At 41.2% G+C, this 25,498-nt stretch overlaps 1 protein-coding gene across 3 annotated transcripts; it reads left to right on the top strand.

Moving 5' to 3' along the window:
- Nucleotides 1-517: 517 nt before the first annotated feature.
- Nucleotides 518-19,137, top strand: mapk6 (mitogen-activated protein kinase 6). 3 transcript variants are annotated; one of them, XM_077518627.1, is made up of 8 exons: nt 518-694; nt 7,720-8,561; nt 8,637-8,954; nt 15,097-15,241; nt 15,394-15,558; nt 15,736-15,931; nt 16,055-16,172; nt 16,882-19,137. In XM_077518627.1, exons 2-8 carry the CDS (start codon nt 8,325-8,327, stop codon nt 17,947-17,949), a joined length of 2,247 nt encoding a protein of 748 aa, XP_077374753.1. In that variant the 5' UTR covers nt 518-694; nt 7,720-8,324; the 3' UTR covers nt 17,950-19,137. The 3 variants fall into 3 exon arrangements, with proteins under 3 accessions (XP_077374753.1, XP_077374752.1, XP_077374751.1); XM_077518626.1 differs by lacking the exon at nt 518-694 and adding an exon at nt 4,930-5,217; XM_077518625.1 differs by lacking the exon at nt 518-694 and adding an exon at nt 6,631-6,795.
- The last annotated feature ends 6,361 nt before the right edge of the window (nt 19,138-25,498 follow it).

Here is a 25,498-nt window from a genome sequence, read left to right as displayed (position 1 = left end):
CACAAATGCAATATTAATCAGAATAGACGTATGGGGCCTCAAAGAACATATTTTAAAAGATCATTTTTGACTTGACTTCCCTTTTAACTTGTATCTTTCAACACACTTGCAACTAAAACCTCATCTCGAGGAAGAAAAAAAGTGAACTACCTGACTCATCAAATGACATCATCAGGTGAGGTAAGTCCTCTTCTATTTTTAATATTTTTACATTATGTCAATATAAAAAAATAAATGACAGTGCCTAAATTATCTTTCAATTCTGTAATGACCCACTTATACTTTTTATAACTTTTATTGGTGTTCTGCCATCAGATTGTTGTCATGTAAACTATGCGCTTTGACTCAATAGAGGTTGTGAAACACTAGCATAATGGAAGTGCAGCAGTGAACACAAATGGTAGTAGGTCTGACACACTGACAGGCCAGGCCATACACAGAGCAGTCTCCTCCCCTCTCTGGCCTAGCCTATATTAAGTCTCCATTGAGCTCCACCTCACCAACAGAGGCACATGGAGTGGGATAACACATCGCCAACGCTCTGACAGTACCTTCGGACATTCACTGGATATATACTGACAGCTCTGCACCTGCCTAACTGCCTAGGACCAATGTTGGATGCATTACTTTAAGTGGACCACGCACAGGGAGACCATGTTATTGCGCCGGTCACATCGGGAGAGCTTCAACCTCGGTAAGTGGTAATATCTTATCTGGTCTGGTCTAGTATTTATTTGTGCAGTTATTAAAGAAAATGTGTTTCGTTCTAATGCGAGAGGGTCAGATGCTCTTTGAGTGTAAATATTTGTATTTAAAAGACCATGTATGCCACTGTCAATAAAGGATGAACATAGGCTATATCATACTGTAGAAAAATAAAGATGACTTGACTTAAAAGTTAAACAAACCCTGACCTATACTTACAATTTTACTGTACTTGAAAAACAAAGAATACTGTACTTGCAAATGTAGAAAAATAAAATAAAAAATAAATGGATTACAAAAAGGGCGGCATGGTGGTCTAGTGGTTAGCACGTCCGCCTCCCAGTTCTGAGGACTCGGGTTCGAGTCCAGGCTCCGGCCTTCCTGTGTGGAGTTTGCATGTTCTCCCCGTGCCCGCGTGGGTCTTCTCCGGGTACTCCGGTCTCCTCCCATATTCCAAAGACATGCATGGCAGGTTAATTGGGTGTGCCGAATTGTCCCTAGTTGTGCTTGTGAGTGTGGATGGTTGTTCGTCTCCGTGTGCCCTGCGATTGGCTGGCAACCAGTCCAGGGTGTACCCCACCTAATGCCCAGAGCCAGCTGAGATAGGCGCCAGCACCCCCCGCGACCCTTGTGAGGAATAAGCGGTCAAGAAAATGGATGGATGGATGGATTACAAAAAAAGACTAAGCCACATAAACATTTAACACTATCCTTAAATATATGGAGAAATAATTTGAATAATGTTTTAAATAATTAAAACGTATTACATCAAAAAGTTTTACATAAATAAATATTTTTAAGGCAAGCCCTTTTAAGAGATTAAATGCAAATGTAGTGTACTTTAAAATTTAAATACAACTGAATATAGTTACCAAATGTACTATACTTGATAAAAAAATAAAAAAAATAAAAAAACAGCAACATTAAGCACAATTTTACATTCAATTCAGTGTTTCTTTCGCAAAACTCCACCTCTTTCCTATAAATTGGACTTTTAATTAATAGTGTCGCTTATCCAAATGTCAGACATTTTGGAGCCTTTAAAAAGAGAACTGTTTAATTGTGATGGAAATGGGTGTGAAGTTTTTGTTTCAGTTATCTGTCGGCCTAGTTTGACCTCAAGATGAAGAAAAAATATGACTGACTGTTTAGCTAAAAACAAAATCTGAATCTAAACCAAAAAATGTGGATGTGTTAATTTTATTTATTGAGGCAAGGCGAGACTCACTACATACAACACCATCCATCCATCCATCCAACCATCCATACCGCTCATGCCGTTCAATGCCGTGTTTCGTTCGCGCCTATCCCGGCTGACTCAACAAAAGGGAGATTTCACCCTGTGCTGGCCATCAGTCAATCACAGGTCACGTATAGAGACAAAAAAAAGCTTTCACGCTCACATTCACACTGACACAAATTGGCAAATGAAACTATGTACACCTCCACAATCACATAGATAGATACAGGGACAGAACGGTCGGACGGATATTGTGGATCTAGAGCTAGGTACAGGGTAAGAGGTGTTAATTACAGACGGAATCTTGCAATGTGACCTGTGCTGCGTTCCTTCTACTTGTCACTTAAACCTTGTGAAGCATGCCAGCATGCATGCGTCTGTTACATAACCATACACACAAGTGCGCATAAGGTATCACGAGGTTAAACACCAGCTTAAAGTATACCGTCAACATCACCTCTGCAGCCCAATTAAACACAACTTAGTGCTGTACATGCTTTTCATTATGGAACACTGAACAATTATTCCATGTCCTTGATATCTGACTGAAGGTCCACATTTTAGTGTGCTTATCAGCACACTAGTAAGATGACCGTGTCTTAGTTACTACTCGTAACCTTAGAGGCTTTATGCAAACTACATGTTGCTAGTGAGGCAGTCTGTACACTAGTAAGCAAATAGTACTACTAATACATTGCTGAATGTTATATTGTATAATTGTGGGAATGCTGAACTACTCCCACATAATACTTACGATTTACACCGTTCAAATTTCAACTTGCTTCAAAAATTCACACATTCCGGGGTTTATATAGTCTGATACTTACAGTATTCGCACAATTTGACGTTAAATATCAACTTTTCCCCATTCATTTTTAATGGGACAGACATTGAACTTTTTCTAATTCCCACTTTCCACGCCAACTTCCATACATACAACTGATCATCATTACCAGCTCTGTGATACTGCTCAGTTTTTTTTATTCATGTATCTTTCGACTTCAATTAAAACTTTGTAATTTTCACATAATTTATCTTTCAATTTACTTCATTGGCATTCAGCTTTCAGCATTCCCACACAATTTCTCCAGAAATTGCACTTAATCTAGTTCTATAATGCCATTAGCAGTACTAATAGTACGTAGTGATCAAATAGTGCACAGTTGTCTCACTCGTAACATGCAGCTCTCCTACTCAACTTCAATTAAAACTTTGTAATTTTCACATAATTTATCTTTCAATTTACTTCATTGGCATTCAGCTTTCAGCATTCGCACGCAATTTCTCCAGAATTTGCACTTAATCTAGTTCTATAATGCCATTAGCAGTACTAATAGTACGTAGTGATCAAATAGTGCACAGTTGTCTCACTCGTAACATGTAGCTCTCCTACGAGTATGCCTTAGTTGTCATACTGGTGAACAGAAATGTTATCAATGTTAGTCAGGGGAAAAAAATACTAGTAAGACAGTCATTCTCCTAGCGTGCCATGGTCATTCTACTAGTGCACTGAATTGTCATACTAATGAGGACGAGGATCATACTAGTCCATCTATATGGGATTTTTCACACTAGTAGGTAGGGGTGTGCAAAAAAAAAAATTGATACGGCAATATATCGTTGCGGGCCACATTAAAGTAAACGTATCGATACGCAGGCGTCAGAATCGATATGGCTCGTTAACTTAAAATAGGCAGTTAACGTTTGCCTTTGCAGCTTGCATTGTACCTAAAAAATAAAAACCAGCAGCGTCTTTGAAGTTAATTGCCTTCAATTAATGCAAAAATAGCTCACCAGTGATTGGACACTGTGTCTTGCTCAGAAAAATTAAAGCAGAGGAAGAATATCAACATTTATTTACTTATAAACTTAACATGGCACGTGTCTCAATGTACCAATTTTCCTATATTTTGTTTAAAAAAACGAAATAAAATGTTTTACATGAAAAAAATGCTGTTTTTATTTCCCCAAATATTTCAAATAAGCACATTTTAAAGCTGTAATTTTAATACTTTGATGTTTTTGCTCATATCGGCTCATGCCTATTAATAAATTTTCCCGGTGTGCCTGTGAAAACTGCTCCCGCTCTGCAGTGCGTACACATTTAGACCAGGCATGCCATTTGGTGGTAAAACAGAAGAGCTACTAACAAAAACATTTTTGTCATCCAGCATAATAAACATATGCTTTAGGTATACATGTGACTGTTATTATAAAATGCAAGTAAATTAATGTAAAATATCGGGATACGTATCGCCTTGAAGATCATGCATTGGGATACATATGTATCGCAATACGTATCGTATCGTGACCCCTGTATCGTATCGTGAGGTTGGCGGAATTACCCAGCCCTACGAGTAGGACAGTTTCACGTTGCCACTAAGGGACATTTTGGTGCTACTAGTAAGGTCCAGGATGCCAAAATTGTGTGATACCTGCATACTAGTTTAACCTATTTCAGGGGTGGCGAGATCCGGTCCTCGAGGGCCGCAGTCCTGCAGGTTTTGGATATTTCTCTTCTTCAACACAGCTGATTCATATTCAGCTCATCAGCAAGCTCTGCAGAAGCCTGATAACGAGCCTGTTAATTGGAATCAGCTGCACTTCGAGTAGGGAAAGCTATAAAACCTGCAGGACTCCGGCCCTCGAGGACCGCAGTTTGCCACCCCTGGCCTAGTTAGTTTATATAGTTTAACTGAGTACTAGTAGGCCAAAAGTGGCACTAGTAGTGGGAAGAAAATGATACTAAGACCATTGTTTATGCTTTTGTACCCTATTTGTATATGCACCGAATTATCTTACTTTAGTGAGTAAAAAAGAGCACTAGTAGCTTGACATCAACTGCGGATGCCTTCACTTGTACATGCATGCAGTATTTCACATTGTTCTAAAACGGACCAATAAGATCTTTCACATCCAGTTGGCATGCCCGAGCCAGCGCATCACAGCCTGTGCGAGGCAGAGGCTGAGGCATCTGCATTGTGGAGCACATGCTCGCTCACATGGTGTGCCTTGCGGATGCTGATGATGCTGCGGCTGTGATGTGCGCTCCCATCCGTCCCGCCCCGCGCCCGTCCATTCACAGCGTCCGCGCAAGACGCGAGCGCTGCGGCGTGAATGGATTGAGGAGAGATGATTAGAGCAAACGCAAGGCTGGCTTTCGTCAATTTTGCTCCCGGTGGATCTAACCTTTGGATTGGATGGTGATTGAAGAGAAAGAGCTTGCGCGTTGTGCATGCTGCCGGATGGATTTTGTAAATCCGCCAACTGCAGTGAGTGTTTGTGCGTGTGTGTGTGTGTGTGTGGGAGGGGGGGGGGGGGGGGGGGGTGAAAGCAAAACATATTTTTGGGGGACCCCAATCATTTGGAACAGCAGTGCGACATGATTTTGTAACAATAACAATCACCGATGTCCAGGGGCCTCTAAATGTCACAAAAACTTATTAATAAGTGATGATATACTGTTCTTATTCTTCTTCTAGTAAAAGTGTCGCATGATTCATTTGCTAGCTAATAATTCTCAGGATGGGTTTTCAGGACTTCATCACTGAAGATTTTGTGTTGAGGTGAAAATAAAACTGTTGCCTTGCTAAGTTCCCAAATGACTGCCCCTTAGACTCGATATCTCTTACAAGACTGCCTTTTAAGATTTCTTTTTTTTTTTATCACCACTGTATTTGTTGCTACCAAAATATGAGAAAAATAAGTTTAAATGGCAAATACAGTAGCCACCAGTATCTTCTCTTGCCTTCCGAAAAGATCACATTAAATGTGTGGGGACTGTAGTTGAATATATGTGGTTGAATACGGTATAGTTATACTGGTAGAAGGCAAGTCGTTATGTTATGTTTTGAACAGTATTTTAAATTCATTCGTGATTTTTTTTCAAGCTAGAATTATTATTGTACTAGAACGGAAATCTCCCAGGCGGCATGGTAGTCGAGTGGTTAGCACGTCCGCCTCCCAGTTCTGAGGCCTCCGGTTCGAGTCCAGGCCCCGGCCTTCCTGGGTGGAGTTTGCATGTTCTCCCCGTGCCCACATTCCAAAGACATGCATGGCAGGTTAATTGGGCGCTCCGAATTGTCCCTGGGTGTGCGTGTGAGTGTGGATGGTTGTTCGTCTCTGTGTGCCCTGCGATTGGTTGGCAACCAGTCCAGGGTGTCCCCCGCCTACTGCCCAGAGCCAGCTGAGATAGGTGCCAGCAGTCCCCGCGACCCTTGTGAGGAATAAGCGGTCAAGGAAAATGGATGGAAATGGATGGAAATCTCCCATTGGATTTTGAATCAGGCGTTGTCACGTGGCCACAAAGCCCATCTGTCGTGTTGCGTTCAAAGCTGCTCAAAAATCCTATAATCTACCAAGTGGTAAATGAGCGCTTCGATGTTACGCTTCAGTTGTTCCAGTCTACAGAGACATTAAAACACGATTAAAACATAATTTATTTTAAATCATTTTTTAAAATGTGGAAACGTAAACAAACAAAAACACATAAACGCACGCACACACACGCACGCACGGGAATATCAATTTATATTGTTACAAAAAGTTCAAATTACAGGCAATTATGCTACAAGGCTAAATGATTAAGTTTTATATGAACTGCTTAATCACGTCATTTTGCAGATAGTAGTTTAAAACAATCTCCGTGTACAAAGGCGAAGCGGAGTAATAATGAAATATCCCACAGTCGGTGAAAGTATCCTTCTGACGTCACGCCGCGGTTGGTGTCTGTGCTGTGCTAAATGGCGATTGCATTTGGTCGGCACAGCTCCGGGAGCGGAGCGCACGCTAACCTCCGCCGGGTCTGATTAATTCCATCCATCTCGATTCCAATGCGACGAATACGAACTGTGAGTATTCCGCGTCCATTCAGAATGTAGCAGTTTCTCTCGAATGGTCGTCTTGAGGGTCTCTTACGACGTCGGCTTTGTGCTAGTGGTAGAGCTTGTACCACGTAGTCAGTCGCCTCGCCAACAACGGCCCCTTTGTCTGTGCGGTGGGCTTTTCCGTTAAAATTACATTAAACTCGTCGTCTTCACACGCCTCTTAATGTTTCTTTCATATCCATAATGTGTCTCAGGCCCGTGGGGGTCTTTTTATATCCATAAATCGACGTGTATTTGTACACATTAGCTAGTCTGCGATCAAGCCAGCTAATGTTCACATTTCGTTTTTCCGCCAATTGGTCTCATTTACACAGTCAATGTATATGTCAACGTAGGGTGTAAAAACGAAATATTGTCCTTTATAGCCACAGGTCCATGATTATTTTTTTCATGAGAGGGTTGCTAGTGGATGTTAAACAGTTCAACCGATACCAAGAGGCGACGAGCCAAAGCGGGCGGGTGCGGTTAGCTGCTATAAATGATGACATAAAGTATTGAAGTACAAATGCTATATGATAAAACATGTTTACTGAGGTACGGGTTTATTTGCCGTAAACTTATTCTCAAAGTGTTTTATAATTTTAATTCAGATGTAATAAGTAATTATTGGATATTTACTGTTTTTGGATGAGTACAAATATTGTCCGGTACACGATTTAAGTAAGTTATTCAGGCGTCTGTATCTGAATATTTTTTCTATTACTTTCTCCTCTATTTGAAAGCATCTGTGTACTACGCGTACTTTGCAGTATTTGTACTTTTACATAAGTGCAGACTAGAGTATTTTTGTCACCATAGTCCTTGTGTGAACATAACCAAATGATAAATATAAATTATTATGAAAGTTGTGGTTTACGTTTTTCTTTTGTGTTTCTTCTTGTCTTTCAGGTTATAGCCAAGTAAAATGGAGGATAGTTTCGATTGTGACTGTGGCGAGCTTGAGCCACCTGATCACTGAGGCTCACAAGTAATGCACAAAATAAAGGCCAGGCTCTCTACGATATTATTTTGATCAGGTCACGTCATAGGAAAATTATCCAGAAAGTAAAAAACAAAACAAAAACAAAATCTTAAGCAAAAAAAAAGTGTGAATTGGCACATTTCCCATGAAGCTGCTCAGGACCAGTTATACACTGAATGTATACCACTGTGAGGATGCAACTATGTGCTTTTACAGCCTAACTGAATTTTAATTGGCCTCAACATTCATTCCATATCTTTCTTTCAGCGGAAGAGCTGCTGTGTTACGTAGAGCCACCCACCAGCGTGGTGTTGGAGTTTTAAAATTGCCCTCACTCAAGATGAAAAACTTTAACTACACCTTAGTCTGACGGTGACGGCTGCACAGGGGAGGAGGTGGAGGACGACAGGGAGTCAGCCGGGAGGTTGTTGACTACATTACGGGAGGCGTTAGCTCAGCATCTGAAGCAGTTTTGGCAAGGGAGGGGTTAATTTAACGCAAGCTAGTGACGCAACATTAAGTAGTAGTCATCATGGCTGAGAAGTTTGAGTCACTGATGAACATCCACGGCTTCGACCTGGGCTCTCGCTACATGGACTTGAAGCCTCTCGGCTACGGGGGGAACGGCCTGGTTTTCTCAGCGGTTGACACCGACTGCGACAAGCGTGTGGCCGTGAAGAAGATTATCCTGACTGATCCCCAGAGTGTCAAGCATGCCCTGCGAGAAATTAAGATTATAAGGCGGCTGGACCATGACAACATCGTCAAGGTACGACTGACTGGACTTGTTGCAGACATGATGTCATCGATGACCACCCTCTTCCATATTTTTTTTTCTTGGTAGGTTTTTGAAACGTTGGGCCCCAATGGTCGCAGGCTAACGGAGGATGTGGTGTCCCTGACCGAGGTCAACTCAGTGTACATAGTGCAGGAGTACATGGAGACGGACCTGTGTCAGCTGCTGGAGCGCGGCCTTCTGTCCGAGGGCCACGCCAGGCTCTTCATGTACCAGCTCCTCAGAGGACTCAAGTACATCCACTCCGCCAATGTCCTCCACCGCGACCTCAAGCCCGCCAACCTGTTTGTCAACACTGAGGACCTGGTGCTGAAGATTGGGGATTTTGGCCTGGCCCGCATCATGGACCCCCACTACTCTCACAAGGTAGGCAAGGATCGTTTCGTCGGTGGGACCAAAAGGCTAAGTGCTTCCCATTGGCGTGTCGTGTTTGTTATCGCACAGTAATGTGGTCATCCCAGGGGTGACGCAGTTTCATAGCAGGAAGTCAACAAAAGACGGGATGCGGTTCCGCATGGGGTATCGCCTCAGTTTCCCTTCTCAGGAGAAGTGAAGCTTTTGGAAAAATACAAATTTTATAGATAGATAGATAGATATAGATAGAGTTTGGCTAATAGCAGAATTGTCAAAGTCATTTGAAACTGTCACAATAGCATTAACAAATACCAATGTGGTTGCTTCTTTGTCTGTGTAGATTATCTTTCAGCCAGCGCTTGGTAAACAGCAATCTAATCTTCTTAATGGCTGAATTATTTTGTTTTCTTCTTGTTTTGTTTTTAAATGGTCCAAAATAACTTAGGCTGTTAGGGGTTTTGGCTAATGATGTACAGCTCCGGAGAAAAACAAGACCAACAGAAAACTGAACCCTTCAAAGACTAATCCTGCTTGCTGTCTTGTCTTGTAGGTACAGTTTTATTAAACGTGGTAATTTTTAATGTAACTTTTTATTTTTGCTTTTTATTTTTAAAATAATTACGCACAGTGTTCATTATGTTAAAATGGCTTCACATTTGTTAAATGCAGTTTTTAAATACAGTTCTGTTGCGTTTAACATTTTAGTACATGTTTGCATTTCATCCTTGATTTTTTTTAACACATTTGTGAAGCTTACATATAATTAATATACTTTTTAGGAATAAAATCCCTGCCTTGTTTTTTTTTTTTTTTTTTAATGGTCTTATGCTACTAGTCATCAAGATTTTAATTGACTGTCACATGACCTATCACAATATATTATTATGCTTGTAGTTTGGCTGCCCAAGTTACAACAAAATAAATCTCCATAGGTATCATTGTTTTCTTGATATGCTGTTTACGTTTATAAATCAAAACTCTCAAAAAAATTTCTCTCGTCTAGAGCTGTACAACAGGTTGCTTATCTTTTGTATGAAAAGGGATGTGTATGATAGCCAGGTGGAAGGCTTTTTATTGGCATTGTGTGTGTGTTGTCACCCTTAAACCCATATGGTGGTGTGATGTTGAAATGTAGGTTGGGAGGTTCACTCACTCTCACCGTTTGGAGCAGTCTCAATCACACGTGACACAGATTAGTCATTGGTCTGACTGTCTGAAGAGCCCACGTGACTCGGCCCTTCTGGCTCGAGCTGTTTCATTCATCGCACGGCTAGAAGGACTCCTGGCTGCTGTCGCCTTCTTTTTCTTTTTCCTTTCCTTTTTTTATAATCACGCCAAGTCATCGACTCACACAAACATGTTTGCTTTAACTGCTCGTTGTTTTTGTGCCAACTGCCACGTGTGTGGTAAATTTTCATCTCTGACTAAAGTGTTCTCACATGAGTCACGCTGTGGGGAGGGACTGTACTCGTCCTTCCGCTGAAGTAAACGGAAACGATTGCTAACACTGGCTGGGAAGAAATGCGTTTCTCCCACAATTGTTGTTATAATCCTGCTGCATTCTTCTGGCATTGCTCCACGTGGGCATTTGGCCTCGCTAGACGCGCTTTTCCTGATGCCAAGCATGTGTTGCTATTAAAAATTGAAAAGCTGCCTGGCTGGGGTCGGTCGTCTTGAGTTGGGCAATTTGTCTGCTGACTTTTTGTCAAGGTCATAAATGCTGTTGTCAGAGTCGTCCGGTTGACTTTGAACTGGCTGCTCTCTTTTCCGAACAGCGTTGTTACTGTTTTTTGCCTGTTGCCCCTGTGATAACAATACAGTGGTCAACTGCTGGGAGTCGGGGAGAATGGCGATACTGCTGCTACCCTCTCTCCTTTACATGGCGGCCATTTGATAGTACGCGTCGTGTTTCCGACCGAATGAGGCTTGCTTGAAAATGAACCCATCACCCCCTCAGACTACACTGCACTAAGCTGTCCTGCAGGCACAAGGGTGTGTGTTAGTATCAGCTGGCCACTTGAACTTGAACACTTTGCAAGTTTGCTTTCACAACCATTTTGTCTCACTCTTTTTGGAGTGAACCAAAACACGAGTCAATCAACAAAGGGTCACTTAAACATCGGCTCTCTTGGTCCTCAAGTGCTGTTAAAAATTCTCAACATTTACTTTGTGTTCACTGGACTTGATAAAGTAATAACCTCAGATTCCCTTCAGAACAAGTTTGAATTAATCCTGCTTGCGTTTGGCGTGAAGCGTTAGATCTCTTCTTTTGTTGTGAGAAAGCAAGCTACGTGTGTGTGTGAACCTTCTATTCAGCCCCCGGGGTGGCTCAACGCCGAGAATGACTGGAATTCACGTGCAACCATCTGACTCAAACTGTTCACATCCACCTTTTAGGTCCACTCAACTAGATTGTACGTTCTTATTTGTGGTGTTAGCGTTCAGACAATTTAGCTTTACTATACACAAAAAATCTAGTATGGGCAAACCCGAAGTTTTGGACTTGAAAGGATCACAGGGATTGAAAATAGGAATCCAGCTCAATGTACAACCCAAAACCTCAAACCACACTTGACCCATTTTTTCAGCCAACAATCAGCATGTCGGAACCAAACCTCACATGATCCCCTCAAGAAAGTTAATTTTTTTTTTTTTTTTTTAAGACTTTCCCCCAAAGTTCCCAAGGCTGTATGTGTTAATAAGCAGTTTAGAGTAATGAACTTCCCAAAGTTTATCTGATAAATCATGGTCACATGGCCAATGAAACTGTAGCAGTAATCTTTTGTTTTTTTTGTTTTTTTGTTTTTTTTAAATTGGGGTCAAATGTGCGAGATTTCAAGTTAGAATTGAAAAATGTTAAGTTTGGTCACCTCTGACTGAAGCTAATGCCAGGATGACAATGTCTTGGTATTAGGATGATCTCCCTCCCAGTACACATGCATCTTTTGTCTCACTCTGCCCCGAGATGTTCTACTTTCTTTAATAGTCTGTCTGTCTTTGTGGTAAATGGTTTCAATTTAATTTGTCTTGTGGGTTGAGTGGACTTACTTGACATGTTCCTCTAATGGATTTAATGCCTTAAGATGGTTGTATCTACTTCTTTTTAGTCCATTGAAAATAGAATTGCCCTCATCTAAAATAATCTAGTGATGTGTAAATAAATGCATTTGGAGGCTCTCTAATGCATGCCAAAGCATCAGGTGGCACTGTCACTCCCTAATGCAAAGTCATTTTGTCCAATTTAGCCATCAAAATGTCATTTTTGCTACTGGTATAACAACCATGGCAAATTAGGGAATTGGGTTGGTGAAAGACGATCAAATAAAATAGTACCGGGAGCGAAGCTAAACAAATGTTGACGAACAGTTTGCATTTGGATGTCAAGTAAAAGTAAATGAACGCAAAAGAAGACTCTTCTGAATAAATTGTGATATAATTTTCATTTGACTATTTTGTTATGTCTGCAAGACATAGTGACCAAAGAGTGAAAAACAACCATCCAAAATGTTTTGCAAAGCACTTTTTTTTTCTTTTTTTTTTTTAAGACAAGGCTATGGCCTGACTAAATAAAGCTCCATTCACCAACATAGTTGTCAGCATATTTTGCCAAAACAATGTCTTTATTTTTGAGCTAAAGCACATCAAGGATTGCAGCCAAACTCGACTGAACGCCGTGTGAGGGCGCGGCAACAAAATCTTATAAGTTACCTCGGCTGCTAGTTTTGCTGGTTAACAGGGTCGCAATGTTGCTAATGTAACAGCCAATTAAAAATATACTTTTTTCAATCAAGTTGTATGCCTTACACAGTATTTTATATTGTGTAAATAATAGGGGTGTCACGATTCGCCAACTCCACGATTCGATTTAAATTTCGATTTTGGGGTCACGATTCGATTTTTTTTTCGATTTTTTTTTTTTTTTTTTTTTTTTTTCTCCGCTCCCCCACTTTATAACACAGAGGCATATGCTTCTGTAGGCTATGATCATTGGTTCTATTCATTGTACAGTAAATCTTATTTCAAAAGATCGGCTACATATAGGTGATGCAATTTCCATATTATTTTTGTGTAAATTTATGTAATATATGATAATTGACATTAGGCAGGAATGATCAAATTCAAAGAATTTATTTACAATATAAAGTTAACCGTCTTGTTCTTACTGAAGTGTAAAATAAAAAATAAAAAAACAAAAACAAAAAGTCACAGTGGGTGCCTGCCATCTATTGACTGTTTTTGGTTACAACAGTGTGCTGTGCGTTCCTCTTAAAATAATGTGCAACAACAACAAAAAATATATTGTATCCAAAGTCATGGAACAAATACAGCCTGAACAAACTATATCCCAACATTTACAGTTGCTGGGCATACTGTAGCGTGGTTCAAGTACACTAATTAAATGTTTGAATCCAGCGTTTTCCACCGCCGAATAAGGGTGCAGGTCTGCTGCTATAAATAGACCTATGGCGTTAGTTATAGCTTTCGCGCGAGCTGAAGTGTGTGGAAGTTTCACTGTAAATGAGGATGAAATAGTTGGTTGGACCGTTGTTTTCCCACTTCTAGTTGAATTTGATAAATCTAAATCTTTGTGATGCCTGCGTAAATGTCCCGTCATGTTTGTCGTGTTTCCCGTGGCCGAGTACAGTACGCGCACATAGCATATCTTGCAAACTGTGGTCTTTTTATCGACAACGTGAACGTTGTCGACATAACTCACCGGGAACGCAAAATGTTTCCAAACTGGTGATGAGAGAAGCGGGAGCGGCTTGAAGCACCATTGCTGTGTCTGTCCGCGCTTGCCATCATGACTGCAGGAGAAGTCAGCTAACCCCGGGTTTTCATTGACTGCGGTTGCGGTGCGGTTGCGGTGCGGTGCGTCTTGACTGCGTGCTCCGGACGGGTCAATTTTTTTGTCAATCCACACGGCTCCGCACAGCTGCGGTCCGGCAGCTCCGTCGCCGCCCACTTCCCAACGTATCTCGCGGGACCGTGCGCGCGCGATCATGTGGCATTTCACAACGACAAACATACAGAAAGTCTGTGCTTCTTCTGCTATGAGATTCCATGCAGCATCTTTTTTTTGGTTGTCCTTGTAAAGTATATTAATAACGAGAGTCGGGTCAGTGCGTGCTCAAGGCGAGCGCCACTCTTTATTTCTGTCTTCCGCGTCCGGCTGCCGCTCAGTACGGCAAGCGAGACGGGCACAACAAGCAATCGCGAACATCAAACTCACAATACATTACAGTCTTTATAAAAAGGATGTGCCGTGTCATATATTATTTTGTGGTTTTCCACCTCCAATTTATTAAACCTCTCCGCGTCCATGTTCGCTGGTGTCTAAACCGTGAATGAGCACATGGCCCGGCGACGCCCACGTCACGTTCTGCTGATAAGCTTGCGAAATAGGAGCTGGCGAGTGTTTTTTTCTGAAAGGTAACCGGAAATTTATTTTGAAACTGCCTCTGTCTTCCTGTCCCGCTCGATGTGTTTTGTGCTAGCTTGCCATTTGCCGGAGGCCTACCGCTGCGGCGTCCGGCAAAAATAGAAAATAGGTCTATCCTTGCGGAAGGCTTGCGGCACGCCGGCGGGGGGGGGGCGGGATGGGGGCATCGAATCGAGTGTCCTCTCTTCTATTTCGATGCTCGAAATCGTGACGTAATTTCGATCGATTTCGATAAAAAATCGAAATCGTGACACCCTTAGTAAATAAGAAGAAATGTGTGTTGTGAGCAAGCTGGAGCATTTGCCGCTAAATTAGGGCAGAAACAGGAGCCTCGTTCAGTGGCGAGCTGAGCACGTTGGCCTCACCGCAAAAACTAGCAAAGCATGACGCCAGTGAGGGTGTCGTTTTCCCTCGGAGGCCAACTTGCTTTTGTGTTCTGTTCACTGTCCTCGATTGGTGCGAGTGTGACAGTGAGGGATTATCCTGCTCGCCGAGTGCTGACAGGGCCTGCACGTGTCCGATCTCCTCCCTTTTCAACCGGTTTCTTCCCTTTGCGCTCTTTGTCCTGTTTCTGTGTCATGTGCACGAAGCGCACGCTTTCGGGATACACAGGCCGACCTTTTTGTCACCTTGAAGTCTTTTGTTGTAATTCCTTTCTCTGGGTGTGCTACTTCATTCACAGTATCCGCGTTTTCTCTCTCTCTGCTGCAGGGTCACCTATCGGAAGGTCTCGTCACCAAGTGGTACAGGTCTCCCCGCCTGCTGCTCTCGCCAAACAACTACACCAAAGCCATCGACATGTGGGCCGCCGGCTGCATCTTTGCAGAGATGCTCACCGGGAAAACACTCTTTGCGGGTAAATGTTGGCAGTTTGTCATGCCGTATTTGCCGAGCGACTGTGTCGTCTGTTGAAACAGCCCAGGGCAAGAAAGCAAACCTCTCCTCTTAGAACAAATTCAGCCAAGTGTTGAATGTTCCATAATAACGTCGGCCTGCTCGCTCGCTCAGGGGCCCACGAACTGGAGCAGATGCAGCTGATCCTGGAGTCCATCCCAGTACTGCGAGAGGAAGACCGCCAGGAGCTCCACAGCGTCATACCCGTCTTCATCCGCAATGACATGTCCAAACCTCAGACACCGCTGACCAAACTTCTGCCTGACATCAGTCCTCAAGGTATTAACCCCCGTTTATCGCAGGGCATGTGTTTCGCACACCTAGGAAAGGTGGGAATCGGTTGCTAAACTTCTCACTTTGAAAAACATCACAGAAGAAGAGAAAAGACAATGTATTTGATGCCAAGTTTGCATCTCTCAAATGTGTCATATCTTGTCTTTTTTTTTTCATGTGCAGCCCTGGATTTCCTCGAAAAGATCTTGACTTTTAACCCCATGGATCGTTTAACTGCGGAAGAGGCGCTGGCCCACCCTTACATGGCTGACTACTCCTTCCCCCTGGACGAGCCCATCTCGCTGCACCCTTTCCACATTGAAGATGAAGTCGACGATATCCTGCTCATGGACCAGAGCCACAGCCACACGTGGGACAGGTGTGTGTGATTTCCCTCCAACTAGCTGAGTGTTGATTGGTTATAAAGTTAAGTATCAACAGGTACCTTGCCTGTGAACCAGTTCTTGTTATTTATGAGTGTTTGTGCCCTGGCCATTATCAGGTATCACGAGAGCCAGTTGTCAGAGGCTGATTGGCACCTGCACAGCATTCATGACCCAGAAGAAGTCCAAGTGGACCCGAGGGCCCTCTCTGACGTCACGGATGAGGAAGTGGTTCAGGTGCGCGAGTTTGTATATTAACCCACTTTCAAACATTCGCTTATTGGTGCCATCATGAAATTGTGCGTTAAGATCAGTTGCACCTTGACTTCCTTGTGCCGCAATTAACCAAGTTTGTCAATTATAAACATTGCTTAGTTGCTGTTTTTGTTTTTTCGAGACAAAATGTCTTCCAAGTGAGCTTCGGATACGCTGCCATTCAAATGAAGAGGGGAATTTGGTTTGCAGCAATTGTAGCTGTAGTTTAGTACCTGATGGAAGTTATATGATGGCAATAATTATACTTCATTAAAGTAGTTTATTTATATTCTCATGGTATATGTTGTTGTTGTACATTAAAGTACTATTTTTATTTGTCAAAATCAATACAAAACTAAATAGTATTATTATTATTATTATTTATTTTTTTTATTCTGATAGAATTCCGATTTTCTAAAACGGGGGCCAAGTTTCATCCAAATAAGACTTTAGTGTAAGAGTTTGTGACTGTCATTTTAACATTCAACTGCATTTTGTAGCACATAATTAGCATTAAGCTAACAATGTTGTCGTCTGCGTTTATACTAACGTATCAGTGTCATAGAATGATTTTTTTTTTTTTTTTTTTTTTCCTCCGTCTAAGTCAAGGAATAAATTAAAGTCAGTGTCCCACTATTGTCCAAAGGACAACACGGAGGTTAAGTACTTGCTTTTCTGAATTGTGTCGCAGGTGGACCCTCGGAAGTACGCCGACGGAGATCGGGAAAAGCTCCTGGACGAGCCTTCCTTTGATTATTCCACTCCGTTCTCGTCGGAGCGGTCGTGGCCGGACGAGCACCACGAGAACAAATACTGTGACCTGCAGTGTAGCCACACGTGCAATTACAAGGCCGTGTCCCCCTCCTACCTGGACAACCTCATCTGGCGGGACAGCGAAGTCAACCACTACTACGAGCCCAAGCTCATCATCGACCTCTCCAACTGGAAAGAGCAGCAGAGCAAGGAGAAGGCCGACCGCAAGGCCAAGAGCAAGTGTGAGAAGAACGGGCTGGTGAAGGCCCAAATGGCCATGCGGGAGGCCGAGAAGACCCAGAGCGCGACGGAGAAGGACCGCGAGCAGGAGAAGCACCAGACGCCAACGCCCGGTCAGCAAGGCTTCGACTTTGACTCCTTCATCGCCAGCACCATCAAACTGAGCCTGCAGCCCGACGCCTGTCAGGAGGCGGGCCTCCTCAGCGAGGTGGGCCTCCTCAACGAGCTCAACTCTTCGGTCTCGCAGCTGGAGGCCCCTCGATCGGGCTCCATGTCCAAGTCCATCAGTCAGGAGAAGGAGGAGAAGTGCCTGGTCAACCTGGCGCAGCTGGGCGGGGGCGGCGGCTTGGCGGTGGTGGGCGGCGACGGCCCCTGGCCTGCCGCCCACCCCTGGGAGGGCTTCGGCTCAGGGGAGCGCGTGGCCGAGAACGGCTGCTTGATCGACGAGGCGTGCTGGGACGGTCACTTCCAGAAGGAGAGCACGTACACCAGCTACCTGGACCACCTGTTCGGCCGGACAGAGGAGGGCGTCACCGAGTCGGCCGACGCCCCGGAGACGGAGACCCCAGAGGTCAGGGAGAGAGAGTCGGGCGATGGTTTCCTCAGCCGGGGCGCCGAGATCGTGCTCAACGTACAGCTGGACTCTCTGGGCCCGGACGAGCTGCCTCTGAAATCCATCCAGGCGTCGCTCACCCCCTGCGCTGTCAAATGCTCCCCGCAGATCGCCCACAAAACCTACAGCAGCATCTTCAAACATCTTAACTAGAAAAAGCAGCCGGTTTAGTTTGTCCTGTTTTTGTTGTTCTACTTGAATCATTTCATACCTTTTTGTTTTGTTTTTTATGTTGTTTTAAAAGTTTTTTTTAAGAGTGGAGATTGTTGGTTTCTTCCATGTAAGGAGTTTTGGTCACTCTGAGCCTTGACACCCAGACCTTCATGGGTTTATGTCTACGTCCTCATTGCTGAACTGGCTTGTCACTCGCACACTTACGTACTGTAGACGAACGGAAAATAGGCGGCGGGACGGCAGGTGAGGTTTTGTGAGATTTCTGATTTGGCTGTTAAGGTATTGACGAGAGGAGATGTGACGGATGTTGTTGTTTTTTTGGGGGGGGTTTTTTGTTGAATTTTGATGACGACATAAACGAAAGCTTCCTTTACAGCCCTTTCATACTGTAAATGTGACACATGATGCCAGCAGCAACCATTATCGTAGGCGTTAATGTAATGTGTTATCTACCTCAAGGTAACAGCCGCGAGAGACACTCGAAGCCGCACTAGTGCTTTACACACCACGACCATCCTCATACCATGAAATGAAGTGGTCTCATAGTTGAAATCTGTCTCACGTTAGCGTTTAACATAGTGAGGTGTTTTTCAGTGATCATTATTTATTTCTAGCAGATGTGCGATATTTATTTTATCGAAAATTTGTGTCATTTCAATGTGATTATTGAAGAGCGAGGAGTTGGGCAGACCATTTTCATTTCAGCACTATTTGGGCGTCCAAGTGTTTCTTTTTGTTTTTATGGTAGGATGCAAATTCATCTGTGTTGAGGCTTTCCATTTTTCCACCAATATTGTCCAAATGGATATTTTTTTATTTATAGGTGCGGTCTGTTCGTAGTGGAAAAAACAGTTATGGTTTAAAGCAGCACCTAAAAGTCTTAATTTTTATTTTTATTTTTATTTTTAAATCTAAATGTGATGTATAAAACGTTGCGTGCATGGCGGTAAGAGAAAGGTACATTTAAAGTAAACGGTGAGTATATTGTACGTCGTTTTAATTGTACGTCTTTTTGTTTTCTTTTCTTTTTTTTTTCCATGTACTTTTTTCAGGCAAGCATGCTGAATTAGGTTAAGGTGTAGCATGTAGAACACGTGGACTTTTTTTGTAATCATCAGTTCTCCTGTTCTACAAAATATAAAAAATAAACTTACAGGCAAAAATTTGGCTGGCCTCCTTTCATTGTTCTGTTTATTATTTTAAAGTGCAAGAAGTTACTACTGGTCAACCCACTTGACTGATGTTAAACTGGAGAGAAACAAGCAGGATTACATAAGCAACGCGTAGCTTTTCACCAGGCTGCAACGTGGAGCCTCGTAAGCAACAGTTGCAAGTTGTGCTGCCATTCGAGCAAGTGTAGATTATATATACACACACACCACACCCGTATACATTTTCTGGGAGGTGACACAAGATGACGTTTGATAAAATGTGTAATTACCTGCTTGCTCCCCCAAGACCAAATCTTAGAAGTTTTAGCGCTTGTATTTGAATGAAACGGATTTGAAAAATAGATGGGTTTGTTTGTTCTCTGGTCTTAGACATACAGCCTTACATTTGTGAATTGAGGCTATATTCAAATCTTGCTCGCTGTTTAAACACTGCAAAGTCTCTACCTCCCCCTTTAAAAAGGTAATTGGTGCACAGAAATGCTTGTAATATCTCTTTAAAACTTGCATTTTAGTACATATCTTATGCCAAAACACGCACAGTCGCATACAAATGACACTCTTTCTTTGCTTCAGTGGGCCAAATAAAAATATGAGGCCTCAAGTCTATTCTAAAATGACGTTTTATATCACGAGGCCATCCAGCTGGAAAATGGGTTACAGTCCACGTTTATGGGATGTTATATATATTTTATACAGACGGCCTGACTTCAGGAAAAGAAACGTAGTCCAAAGGCTGACGTTGCTTCGGAGCTTTCAATAATCAGCTACAGCTGGGCTTTCATCCCCCCCTTTACTGCTGCTACTTCCTGTCAGGAGAAATGAGGGCAGCTTCATGTTGTTTTTGTGCTGTCTTGGTAACGACACAGGCAAAAGCAGCAGGAATACCCTGGTGAAAGGACAGGTGTGTGAATAGAAACAGCACCCTGACCAAGCAAACAGGCTGTCCTTTTATGCTTTCCTATGACATTCCAAAAATTAGCTTGTAACAAATAAACAGGACACAGCAGCCACGTTTGACTTTCAGGTGCCACGCGAATGGAAAACAAATGAAGGGTCAGAATTCATTCACTAGTTCAAACGTGTGAAAGCAGATAACCAGTTAAGGTAGAAATGTTTTAATATTAATAATAATAATAATACATAAATGGGGGGAGGGGGGTCTTGTGGCTATTTTCTAATGCTCACCGAGAGAGTGGTTTCCTTGTTGTTATGTTTAATGTGATTAAAACTTACTATGCCATGCTAAATTTGACTTGAACTAGATTTATGACCTATTTAAATGTAGATGGCCGCTATGAACTCAATCAAGCCAAATGCACGGCTGTCACCATGATTTACTGTATGGTACAATTCGTTCCCTTGAGAAATACTAGTAATGTAACACCTAAACCAGGGATGTCCAAACTCTCTTTCAAGGGCAGGCAGAATGGGGACACTTCACCTTGTGTTTATGAAACATAATAAAAGTCAACATTCTAAGCACTTACAGAAAAAATGACCAAATCTCAGCATAGTGTTACCTATTGTTTTTTTTTAAGTAGTTACATTTATTCATTCATTCATTCTCTGAATTGTCGTTTATCATATTAAATTCAAATTCATTAAAAAGAAAAAGAAAGAAAAACATAAAAACAGTGGGATGTAACATTCATTTTAGATATATATATATATATATATATATATATATATATATATATATATATATATATATATATATATATATATATATATATATATATATATATAAAAGTTTGCTATATATTTCACTATTTTAACTTTATCTAATCTTGTAATGTGGGTCAGGATTAATTTTATGAATATACAGATGGCCAATAAAAAAGTGCAGAACTGGACTATGGACTCCCTGACCTAAACATTTGATAAATTCTCACCTTGACCCTTATTGTGCTGGCTGGCTCCACACACTCTACCTTTCTGGCCTTGTCACATTTGAAATCAAATCTAGGAACACAAAGCAGGTCACCTGGACAAGCATCAGCTGACAGCTGCTTCATGCACAAAAACGGCTTGTGAACAATGCATATATCTTGTCTGCAAGGCCAATAAAAAATAAAAGTAAGTTTAAAAAGAATGTTCCGACCTTGGACTAAGTGCAAAGTTGCTTACGTATATAAGTACAGTTTATTTATCTGTGCTATCTAAATTTCAGTTAGAATTTTCAACACTGATTTTTATTTTACTGAAATTTCACCATCAAAATATGTACCTTAAAATTTGTCAGTGTAAAAAAGTCATTGTCTTAAATTAAAACTCAGATGGCACAATATCACTGAAGAAATCAGTTCCATTTGAATTTAAACTTAGTTAAATCGTCATTTCTGTCATTTGAATTTGATTGAAGATTTTTACACAATTTTTGTTAAATGGGGAAAAAAATAATTCAGTGTTAGAAATTTCAGTGTGACAAAAATAGCGCACTGAATTTTATTATCCTAAAAAATAAATAAATAAATAAATAAATCAGTGTTAGAAATCCAAACTCAGATGCCAAAGATGGCCTACTAGTACATATACATCCATAAACTGGAGGCTAAGGTCATTGGCGTTGCTGAATGAACGAGGAGACGAATACACGACGTGCTAAAACTACGGCTGCACGTAGGCATACCTGTCTGTCAAGAGTGTGTGTCCATATTGAGAGCAGGGCAGCAGCCGTGGACGCTAAAGTTAGAACACAAAGTGCTTTTATAAATAGACATCGGTTCTCACATTTGAAGACTTCAACCAACGTTAAGGTCACAGAGTTGTCTGACTGCTGCATCATTCTGTCTGCTTTGTCAGCGACCTGCAAGCTGACCAATTCAAAACACGTTATCAAACATGTCTCACTTACAGCAATAAATAAATAATCTCTTCGTTCTTTTTTTTTTTTATTGTGTACATTTTAACTCATTTACAATGAAATTAATTTGAATTTAATCTGAATAGTAATTTAATTTTTTGTATTACTCTAGTTACAGTAACAGGGTTGCAATTTAATGCTAATGTTTTTGCTCAAGAGAACATGCTAGCCGTGTTAGCTGCTATGCTAACTGCAGAACAAACTTAGCTAATTTGACACATTTCTGTCTTTTTCAAGATAAAACAAGTGATAACTACTTTGTATCAATTTTAATAAGCTCAGTCATCAACTATAAACGTTTTATATTTTTGTTGTTGCCTTGTTTGATACAACCCTGTTACAGTAGGCATCTGGAAAGCATATTTGAGAAAATATTGCTTATATAAAATCTTTCAAATGAAATGAACTTTAATTTAATTTGAATACTAATTCGATTTTAGCATTACCCTCGTAAAAGTTGTAAATCAGTGCTAATATAAGTTTAATGAGTTTTTGCTCAACACCACATGCTAGCTATGTTGACTACTATGCTAACAAACTTAACAAATTTAGCTTTGATAATATGAGTAGATGAGTTGTGTTGGTTTGAATGACACATTTTATTGTGACTGGAAACATTGGGAAAAAATGTGAAAAAGCAAAGAGAGGACTTAGCTAAGGTTTAACAATTGGTCAGAACAATTAGCATCATAATCATGGCTAAAAAGGTTTTGGGAACAGAGTTGTGTGTATGTTGAGACACACAACTTCAGAGCATAATAACGAGTACTACTATTTAAAATACAGCACTTCTGTGATAAAATATAAATGTTTAAACAATTACTGTACAAGGAAAACAGCGAGGTAAAAAACTTTTAATATATTAAGCTAGTCATCAAGTCACTCATAAGTGGAAAAAAAATGCCATTTTAGTGGGTGCTTAAGGTGCTATTTGATATTTGAAATCATATATTGCAATCACTTTTTTTTTTTACTGCAGCTACAGTTACATTTTGCCCCAGGACAACTATAATTCACACAAGTGCATGTTTCTGTATTTTACGCATGAAATATTTGAACATCCATGTCCTGGAGTGACCCCACACACCGCAAATATTTTAAGTCAGGAACAAGTAACAAAAAGACATATCAATTGTTCTCATGCTCAAAGAGTGCGGCCCTTTTTTCAAACAGCCTGCATACATTTCCACAACAATAATCATTCCTCCTGTTTTCCATAACAAAGTTGACCTTTATCAGATCATCTCCACGGCGGTGTCTCTCAAAGCTCTATTCCTGGCAAACAAATCACATTCGCTGTGGGTTTCCAGAGTAAAAAGGGAATGTCACACAAGGAATAGACACACACAAGCCAGCTAACCCAACTATGAATTCATGTTTTTACCGTTTGAACATTCTGTTGTCATGTAAAACCACTTTGTTCTGCAGATTGTTTTTAGTGTGATGCGCCGTCCCTAAACGTATCAGCGTTAACTTGACAAGGCAGAATTTGGGCAGTCATTCAGGTCACACCAACTTGTCAATGAAGTGGTTTATAACTTGGAATGTCAATGTAGCCAGGGAAGATACTCTGTACGGGTCACAGAGTAGCCTACTGTACCAGGGAGTAGAATTTTACGTCACTAGTAGCATGCAGTTAGGAGTTTTACCTCACTAGTACATATTACACCAAAAGTGGTAGTAGTAGCGGAAAGTGATAATGAAATAATGGTTTATCTACAGGTTTAGAAAGGTAAACACACTTAAGTCACCTTGTGGAATTGTAGAGTGTGTTAATAAAACATGACACTCATCCGAACTGGCTGACAAGATGGAGGCATTCCAACATCAGTGCTATTATTTCTTTGAACTAGCGGCCAAAAAGCTGCCAGGCCACAACACAGAAGCTCCTTTCATAGAGGACGAACAGCTGGAATGACACGTGAGCCAAACAATCAAATGCAGCAAAGCAGAGGCACTGCAACGGGGCAGGTGCCTGCCATTGGCCCACGTCAATAACAAAACAACAGCACTGCTTTAGATTCTGTAACAGCGAGGTTGCTAGCTGGTGGCCCCGTGAGATGGCTTATATTGGTCTATATTAACAAGACAACTGAAACCCCCAGTAGACATTGCAATGGCATACTGGGACTTTGGAATTACCCATGTGGGAACCCCTACTAGTAGGGTAGTGGTCAAAACTTTGACAACAACATTAAGATGTGTAGCCTATCATGAAATGAAGGAAACATGATGACTGAGTGTTTCTGATGAAGCCAAAGGCACTTTATAGTGATATTGACCCGCTTAATAAAAGGTATTTCTTCTTTGGTGGCCGAGAAGCAACCCTGCCATCAAGCAGATGACTTTGCACTCGGGTTGTGCTCACTATAGGTAAATGAATACCGTCCAGTAAGTATACAAAATAATGTGGTACGAGTGAATATTGACACACTGATGCACTTTGGCATAAATGGTTTAAACTTTAATTACCTTAATTTGTGCAAAGAGAATGTCCACAGACTGACACGCCTTGGAAAAGAATGCTGACCATTTGCATATTAACTTCTAATCAACACAACTAAACATTACGTAATGGTAGACCTCAAGTGAAAAGGTAGGCTTATTACGCATATAATGAATATTACAGACTTTCGTAAAACCTGTTAAGAGAAGCCAACAACAAAACTGTGGAGCCTGGTTTCAGGTGTGAACCTTGAAACTAGTCCAACCTGTGCCTCCAGATGGAGAGCTACGTAGAGAAGTAGAAGCGTTAATATGAAATCACTTTGAAAATGTATCATTTCAAACATTCAGGCAGCTGATGTATATTTGCTGCTTACGAGAAAAAGATCCTTATAAAACAAGATAAGCATTTTTTTAGACGAATTTTTCCATTAGCATGTCAATGGGATACCCTATTGACTTTAGCATTAGCGCTAACCATGTTTTAAAAATGAAGCATGTTTTGTATTTAAATATGCAATGTAATTCTTCTTCTTGTGTTTTTAGTTTTACAGTAAATTCCAACTAGGTGCATTGAACATTTTTAAAAGACGTTTAGCGACAACAGAATCAATCATAAAGTTTTAGGTGGAAAACAATCGGTAATTTTGGCCGCTTGTTTTGGCCGATGTTTGAAGGGCAATAATTGGTTGATTATAATCGGCGGCCAATTTTGTCTAAGTGGAAATGTCCTTGGAAACGCCGTTTCCACATTAAAGTAATGAGCAGACTTCAGAATTTAATGTCAATTTACCAAACATGGTCTCTTAGGTGTTTTCTTTCTTTTCTTTTTTCTTTTTTTAAATTTTTTAATTTAATTTTATTTTTTTTACATTCAACTATATTTTTTACATTAACTCTTTGCAGATGCATCACTCCATCATCCAAGGGAATGAGCAGTTTGTAGCGCTGTACAAAATGCTGCAATTTGTATCACTGCCCGCTTTGCCCCAAATATAAACCTGCTCGTCTCCCTAAACTTCTCCTGCACCTGGAAACGCACAAGAAA

Source organism: Festucalex cinctus, chromosome 4 (assembly GCF_051991245.1).
Source record: "Festucalex cinctus isolate MCC-2025b chromosome 4, RoL_Fcin_1.0, whole genome shotgun sequence".
Lineage (NCBI taxonomy): Eukaryota > Metazoa > Chordata > Actinopteri > Syngnathiformes > Syngnathidae > Festucalex > Festucalex cinctus.
This window is presented reverse-complemented; position numbering and strand designations above follow the sequence as displayed.